At 43.5% G+C, this 8,674-nt stretch overlaps 1 protein-coding gene across 1 annotated transcript; it reads right to left on the reverse strand.

Annotated features, from left to right (window-relative positions):
* Window positions 1-3,787: 3,787 nt before the first annotated feature.
* On the reverse strand, window positions 3,788-8,464 carry LOC147617577 (uncharacterized). Its single transcript, XM_086775866.1, has 6 exons — window positions 7,798-8,464; window positions 7,472-7,628; window positions 6,852-7,316; window positions 6,088-6,556; window positions 4,518-4,599; window positions 3,788-4,355 (listed from the first exon to the last, which is right to left on the reverse strand). Exons 1-6 carry the CDS (start codon window positions 8,365-8,367, stop codon window positions 4,158-4,160), a joined length of 1,941 nt encoding a protein of 646 aa, XP_086631992.1. The 5' UTR covers window positions 8,368-8,464; the 3' UTR covers window positions 3,788-4,157.
* Between the last annotated feature and the right edge of the window lie 210 nt (window positions 8,465-8,674).

An 8,674-nucleotide genomic window follows, 5' to 3' on the forward strand; every position in this document is an offset into this window, starting at 1 on the left:
CTGACTCCCCCACCTTCATGGACAGTTAGTTGAGCTCTTGAGTAATGAGATCAAAGTAGTTCCTAGGTCGAAAGGTAGCCAAGAATTGTAGTCTGAGGGTGGCCCAATTCGAGAAGTGGTTGGCGGGGAATTGCCTGTTGTACCACTGGTTTGCACTTACTTCCAGCCTTGTCTCAAGAACAAGACCAAGCATGCATCATCTCAGTTGAGCCATATTAAGTCACACATAGTGGGGAACCACCGCACATGATGGCACCTTTGAAGGATGGTATTTTAACTTGCACGTAGTTAAGGACAATAGCCACTGGCTCCGGCGTTGGTGGAGCTGCCATAGGGTTAGAAGAGGGAGATGTTGAGGGAAGAGTAAGGGAGCGAGGAAGAATCCTAGACAACTAGTTCGAAGAGGAGAATAAAGAGGTGAATTATCTCTAGAAGCTCTAGTCTGTGGGGGCATACACAACACTCCTCTCACCATGATACAAAATCACAAAAAAAGAAAAGAAAAAATTTTGAGACTATTCTTCACCTCTAGGAGAGTCCTACCGTGATCGTCAAATTTTGTCTTAAGTTGTGTGGGTGACTCCACCGGTCCTCGCTCTAGGGAACTTGTTGACTACCTACATAATCACTATGGTATAGGGAAACGGAGTGTGGATTCTCTCAGGGAAGTATACCCGCCAAGGCTTGGTCAACCTCACTGGCTAGACATGTAAGGCATATGCTCCACACTATCTACCATGCTCTACAGCCACCTCCTAGCACCGTAGTATCCCCACAGGCCACTCACTCACACCACACCCACAGACCACTCACACCACACCACACCCACATACCACACTCACAGACCACTCACTCAAACCACACACAAAGATACGAAATACCACAAGAGAGTAACATTGTATACCAAAAATGCAGAGATAATGACACACTTGAGGAGAGAATGATCCCCTTTTCTCCTCCCCCGACTCCTTCTTGGGTGTCCTCCCCAAAGTTCCAACGCTTCATCATGTTGTGTAGAGGGAAGATTCTCCGCTTTAGATGTCACACTCATCGGGAAAAGGTAGATGGTGCTCAAAGAGGATCTCGCCCTGCCTTGGGAAAGAGAGAGGGGTGTTCCGTCCATAAGTATACTTGGCCAAAGAGGTGGCCATGCACATCACTTGAGAAAAGTAGATAGTACTTGACGAAGATCTCTCTGTTGAGACGGAGGGGTGTACTACTCTCATGAGTACCTTCGGAGTTGGCCATGCACGTCATAAGTGCATCTACTAGTAGTCGGAGGATGCAATGGGTAGGAGATGTCAGAGGGCACACCAGCAGTGTGACGGCGGTGGTTAGAGTGTGGTCATGGAGGTCGGAGGTGATAGTGGGAGAGGAGTTGCTCTTGGTGGAGTGTAGAGGACTTGGATACCTGTTTATTTTTTTTGCTTTTTATTTGTATGAGATGATGAGGAGGAGGAGCATGATGACGATGATGATGATGATGACAAGCTTCAGGATAAAGACAAATAAGGCACTATAGGATTAGACAGCCCAAACCCACCACAATCACTAGCTAAAGGGGTTGATCAAGTGAAGAGAGCTTACCTTTCACATGTCATTGGGAACCTAGTTGCTTACTTGCCACCATCTCATAAAAGAGGCAACCACAAAGATGCTCGCTAGCACTTGAGAAGACGTGCCTCCCATTGTCACCCAAAAAAGTTGTCCATGTAGAGCTTGGGACTCCCAAGTGTTGTAAGGCCATGCTCCACCACAAGATTTGTCCATGTAGAGCTTGGAACTCCCAATTGTGGTAAGACTATGCTCCACCGCGCAAGACAATAGCCCTCTTCACTAACACACTCTCACTAGCACACAAGCACTACCAAAAGGGTAAAAGGAAAGGGTAGAGAGCTAGAGCACACTCTCAATCAACACCCGAGGGAATGTCCCATTATCAATAGATAAATTCACTTATATATAAGGAAGTTAAAAGTTTGGGTGTCCACACCTAATAACTAATTGGTTGCCCACTCTTATTGACTAACCTTATCTAGGCTAGTCTACAACACACACATTGTGGGCGGGATGCCGGCTATTTCACTTAGCTTGGTCATCCCTTGAGTACATTATTAAGTGCAATTGTGTTGGAAATGCAATGATTGGAATAAGTTATTAATTCTCTCTTAGGCGGACAACACATAGAGTGGACATTGATCTTTTAGGTGGTGCCCATTATGTGTGTACATCCTTTAGTGACTCTACATTGCTTGTGCATGCTCTTGGCTCATTGTAGATGGCTCATCTCCACTTGTGACCAACACACATTTCCACTAAGCTTATCGTATGCAAGTGTGTGAATTGTTGATGCATGTTGGTGGTCCGTGTTAACCTCGAGTTAACATTCCCTCCTCTTGGTTCTAGGTCCATCCTCGGACCTAGGTAACTAATGCTTGAGGCTAGAAAGGAAATGAATTTGAGAGGTTTTTGGTGGTGAATGTATAAGACGTATCAATTGGCAAGGCTAGTCGGTGGTGTGTGATTAGAGAGTTGATGTTGAGGGTACAAATGTCGGTGCAAATGCATATGGATGGGGAAAATCAAGTAAGGGTGCTTAATGCATACGCTTTAATGGTGCAAGCACATGCTGCTTATATGCTTCACAAAAAAGAATAGTATGTGGTGCAAGAAAGAGTTAACTAGGTAGGGCTTTTAATGTCGAGGTTCAAAGTATTGTTTAGCCTAGGAGTGTGTGGAATTGAAAAATGATATTCTCCTCCCTTCTCCAGAGAATTATGATTTGACTCTTATGCTTGCCCATCCGACACAAGCCACTTGACTTAGAAGCACACGTGACTTCTTGGATAATGTCTTAGAATTAGAAAAATTGAGTACAATGAGTAAAAGATAAATGATAGCTTGCTGCCATGTTTTTGGTTAACACAAGGTTTTAAGGGACGTCATAAGATTTTATCATGCTACCACTGCCTGTGTTTGTGTGCCTGTGTTTGTGAGAATGGTTGTGTTGCTTTGTATGTCATTTTCCTGAAGGGATTCTATCAATTCATGTGGTTGCCTCTTCCATGAGATGGCAAGGCTTTCCATTGGTGCCGCTACCAGGGAATGGTTAATATTTAATGATCATAATATTAAGATAAATAGGTTAATGATCATAATATTTAATGTTAGTAATAAATATAAGATTAGTTAGCTAAGTTAATATTAGTATAAGTTTAGTATTAATTAAACATAATTAGTAGTAATAGTATCAGTATTAATTAGTATTAAGTTTATGTGAATCATTAGATGGTTAGCATAACTTTAGGTTAGTGCAAAATTGTTGGTATATGCGATGGTTGTAGTGATAATTGGATATATGAAATTCCTCATATTTTAGTATGTTTGGCCTATATATGTGACAATCTTTATGCAATTACACATATATAATTCATCTTTATGCAATTATACATATATAATTCCTCCTCTCTTCTCCCCTTGTGTATTCTAATTTCTCTTTCATGTTCTCTGTGCATTTAATTGCTCATATGCAACTCTTTGGATTACAAGACAACCTATTTGCTTCCGAGAAAAACCATATAATAGTTTCTTCTAGTAGGGAAACAATTTAATGATCTAATACTTGTATAGCTGTACTCTTAATGTACAAAACAATTGAACATGCCAATTTTGGTCACTAACACAAATAATATGGCTTTTCCCACACATTAAGAGTACAAAACAATTGAACATGCCAATTTTGGTCACTAACACAAATAATATGGCTTTTCCCACACAGTAGTGTATATGACTTTGAAAGGATAATTTTTATATCGGTAAACTTGGCCTTCTCAATTTTTGCATTGGTAAAAACTTGGCCTTCTCAATTGCTAACTGGATAGCAAGCCTCTCAACTGGCACTGGAGCTGCCCCTAGGTACCATGGCTCTAAAAACTACGCTCACAACATCAACATGAGGTCTTCTTCTCAATGTGGAAAAGGAGAGAAAAAAGCAATACTTCAGTGATTTCACCTACTCAAATGGCCCCCTAACTACACCGTGGGAAAGCCATGTTATTGGCATAGCCTTGGAAGCATTTGTTGTCACACCACAAGTAATTAGCCAGCCTAGCTTTAGTTGCAATCACACTTGTGAAAAGGGCGGGGCGGGGCGAACTCTATCTAGAAAAAGGAAGGCAGCCACTTGGGACTTTGCCGGTTCTTCTCATGTTGTCGGCCAACGCAGCCGCTTTGGCCGTTTTGGCCGCTCGCACTGCCTCCGCAGAAGCCTTCTTTTGCTCTGCCTTCTTGTGTGCCAAGGCGATCTCATTCTGCATCATCTCGAACGCCTTTGCCCTCTTCCCTTCCAATTTCATCTAGCATCAATACACCTCACAATAAGTCAAAATGCAAAGGAAACCTAAGCCTTACCTCTACCATCATTATTATCACTTACCATTTGATTTGATTAATTGATTGCATTCAGCATTTAAAATCATTTGAATGCTTGTTTTAATAAACCCACATTAACTACTCACCTCCACTTTCTTCATGCTCACGCTTGCTTTGATCCTTTGCTGGTTCTCCCAAGCGTTTATTTTGGACTCCTCTCTTCTATAGCTGCACATTACGCAACACGCTTATAAAATCAATCATGGTATCTGCGTATTGGAATCTTTATGCTGGCTTCTTCTTCTCTTCTCTATATTATCTTAAGGAAGAGTTTCACAAAACTGCCACATGGCAAGAATTTGGAGGTTCGAGAAGAAGAGGAGGAGGTTTGGGTAGAATTTGATTTTGGAAGCCTCAAAAGGCGTGCAAAACACGGGTTCCCGACTAGTTTATCCAAAAACAATCTCCATCTCAGAATAATAAACGTTTTAGAGGCAGATCACACGGAGGCTTGAATGCTGGCATTTGTGGCCTCCAGTGGCCATGCATTCTGGTCACGCACAGGGTGTGTTGCGAGAATCATGGCAGAGCTGCTAAAACTTCGAGGTAGTATTGCTGGATTTCCACGTGGTTTTGCAAGCTCATCAGGCAGTTTTGGAGGGCAGGTTTGCAAGAGTCGAGGTAGTTTTCACTTTTTTTAAAAGATATTGCTGATCTTTTGAGAGAGATTTTCTCATGCTCAGCACCACTGTTGGCGAGCAGAAAAGCGCCATTTACCCCCATGATTTGCCTCTTACAAGCTTTTTATTTTCGCGACGAGTGCAGGGGTCAACTAAGCACAGATGTGCCACGCTAAACTCAAAAGGCCGAATGCTTTTATCACTAGTTGACCCCCGTTAAACTCGAAAGGCCAAAAGCTTTTATCAAGTCTAGTTGACCCCCACAGATGTGCCCCGTTAAACTCGAAAGGCCAAACGCTTTTATCAAGTCTAGTTGACCCCCACAGATGTGCCCCATTAAACTCGAAAGGCTGAATGCTTTTGTCACTAGTTTCGAGAGAGATTTAAACTCACACACAAGGGAGCCCTCCCCAGGCCGTACCCCACCCTCTCCCCTTAAACACATAGCCACCCTCCTGTGGTAGGACTAGTTTCCACGCTGATCATGGTTGTGTTGCTGAAGCAACCAGTTTTGAAATGTTAGAATGCTTTTATCACTAGTTGACTCCCACAGATGTGCCCTGTTAAACTCGAAAGGCCGAACGCTTTTGTCACTAGATTCTAGAGAGATTTGAACTCACACACAAGGGGGCCCTCCCTAGGCCCTACCCCACCCTGTCCCCTTACACACATAGCCGCCCCGTGGTAGGACTAGTTTCCACGCTGATGATCGTGGTTGTGTTGCTGAAGCAACCAGTTTTGAACTTAACATTTCAAAATCCTATCTGTCGAGTTCACAACCACAAGTTATGTGGACTACTTTGTCCTCATCTCATTTAATTTGAAACTGGTTGTAAATTTTGGGGAGTGTGGAGACCAGCCCGCACAGTGCCCAACATCCTGCATGCTCAGCTTAATTCTCTAACCACCCAGCTACGCGACAAAGGAGAGCCTTCTAAATGTTTTATTAGCCTCCTATGACATGTGTGAGGGCACAATCTACATGACTAATGTAATCCAATACAATGTGAGAATTTGGTGTTAAGTTTTAACATACCGGTTACTATGTTTGGAATTCTTTGCATCCTGGTAGGCAAGGGCTTGAGCAAGGACCTTATCTCTTCTCACTTTCTGTAGACTTTGTCTTGCTGGGTGGATGATGGGGACACCACTTTTATCCCTAATGGAGGAGCTGCTAGCTGAGGAGTTCAATATAGAGGGAGGGGATGGCCTGCTATTATGATCACCATCAGCTAACACCATTGCAAGGCTATCTTCATTGGAATCACAGGAAGAATCTGTGTGTGAGGGCCCGTTGTTGTTGTTGTTGTTGCTGCTGCTGCTGCTTCTGTTGTTGTTCAAGGCATATCCAGCATCTTGTGATTGAGCTCTCATCACAGTTGTGGGCACAATTTGCATGTTGTTGTTTTCTTCTGACTCTGCTCTCCTGCTACCATGGCTTGAGCTCCGAGATGAGAGAGGCATTTCTGAAATACCATGGAAATTCACATCTTCCATCTCCCCACCTGCACACACAACAATTATTGCCTCATGTTTAGCTCTCCCTCCCTCTCTCCCTCTCTCTCTCTCTCTCAGCTCGAGCCATCGCAGCACGTGTGTGTGCAGTCTCACACCTGTGTGCTGTGAATCTCTATGTGATAATCTGTTACATATCTAGGAATATACATAGGTAAATATGAATGTACATGCATATGCATGTGTACATATATACATATGTATGCATATAAGTATGTCCGTGTATACACATACGTCTCATACTAGACGTCAGAACCCTGTACAAAGGTTAGAAAATGTTCTGACCTTCCCTCGTCACTGTCAAAGCATTAGTCCTCCTGCTAACTTCATCATCACTGGTTTCTGGTCTGCTCTCTACAACTCTCACCAAAGCTCTGAAATTTGGGTCATTATATTGATCGGCAGCGAAGCTACTGTTTCTCAGAGAGTGATCCTCTTGTATCAAAGGCAACTGCTGCTGGCGATCCCTGCTGTAAATGGTGTCTTCAAGACTGCTACGGGTGTTGGTAGCTTGCTGTACACCAATTGCTACTGCGGCTGCCAGCATGGCGTCGAACTCCATGCTGAGGGTCCTTCCATTTGCAGACCCCAAGGAGAGCTCTGAAGCTGCTTCTGATGCTGTCCTGTGAAGACCATTGCTGTCCATTGGTTCAGTTTGGGGTTGATCTTGAACTATATTAATCTCTTCCACAGGTGGCTTCCTGCCCCTATCCTCCATCACATGCTTATCATCAATGGGCCCTGATCTCTCTGTAAACACACAAATTTACCATACCTGATTAGCAAAAATGACAATGATAATAGTGCCTGAACATATACATAATATTAAAACCATTGACTTAACATAACATTATTTGATCATCATTGTGAACTGTATGCAATGAGATGATGTATGTATAACCAACCTCTTGCATAGCGGGAGGACCCCCTGTTGTGCTCTCTGCTGTGCTCTCTGTAGGAGAAAAGCTTGCTTGCAAGAAAAGCTAGAAGACCTCCCTCCGAGCCCGAAGAAAATGAGCTTCCAGTAGGGCTATCGGGAGGTGCCTCAGACACTATGTATTTCTGTAATGAATAAAATCACATCAATTAAGTACCATATGATTATGGTGAACCTACCATAAGGTTTATCTTGATTATAGTACTCAATCGCACGCAAAACAAGAGAACTGTCTTGATTAAGGTCTTAAATAGAAGATAAACTCAACATGATTAGAAAGAAAGGTATAATTACCCCAAGTCTTTTGCTGGAAGAGCCTTCGTCTCTCTTGCTACTGGAGGCGTGAGCGTCCAAATTACTTTGATTAGTGGAATTGTTAGAGAGATTAATGTGATAAACCTCGGGTGCTAAAGCTTCTGGTTTAGGTTTAAGCGGTGAAGGGCGAGGGGAATAAATGGGTGAAGAAGGTGATGGGCTGCAGATAGGGGATGGTGTGGGTACTGGATCAACGTCTCCATGCACTTGATGATCAATGTCCAGTGCAGAAGTTGGGCTTGTTGACTCCAACCATGACTTCACATTCTCCTTGTTTGCAGATTTATGGACGGCCCTCCTGCTTAGATTAAATGGAAACTTAAGCTCCTTTTTACCATTAATCAATTCAGCATCTTGCGCCCATTTGACATGATGATTCTCCTGATCAGGTATCATGGTGTGATTAGTGGTGGGTTGATTATATTTTGTTGCATCCCTGGATCGGAAGGGTAGAGGGTGGCCATTATTGTAAGATGAAGGCCTGATGTAATGGCTTTGATCTGGGATTGTAGCGCTGCACTCCAGAGTCTGTTGGTTGAACCTTGACATAATTAAGGCTTAATCAGAAGCCAGTAAATGCTTAATCACGACGAGGACTCAGGAGGTGTAGGCAAATTCCAGCTAACTGAGGTTAGACACTGCTTAAGAAGCCTGGCACTGCTAAGACAAGCTTCCGGTGTGGGTGGTGTCGGCCGCTATCCAAATGAGCCCCCACACGTGACGGGACCCTTCGAAAGAGGCAAATGGAGTGCCACGTTTCAGCACGTGGCATGTCCAGGCTGGTCCTACGTCGTGGATATGACGACACGTGGCATGTCAGGCTCGTGGATATGACGACACGTACCGTGTCCCAATC

This window comes from Cibotium barometz, chromosome 36 (assembly GCF_041138505.1).
Source record: "Cibotium barometz isolate CiBa-2024 chromosome 36, ASM4113850v1, whole genome shotgun sequence".
NCBI lineage: Eukaryota > Viridiplantae > Streptophyta > Polypodiopsida > Cyatheales > Cibotiaceae > Cibotium > Cibotium barometz.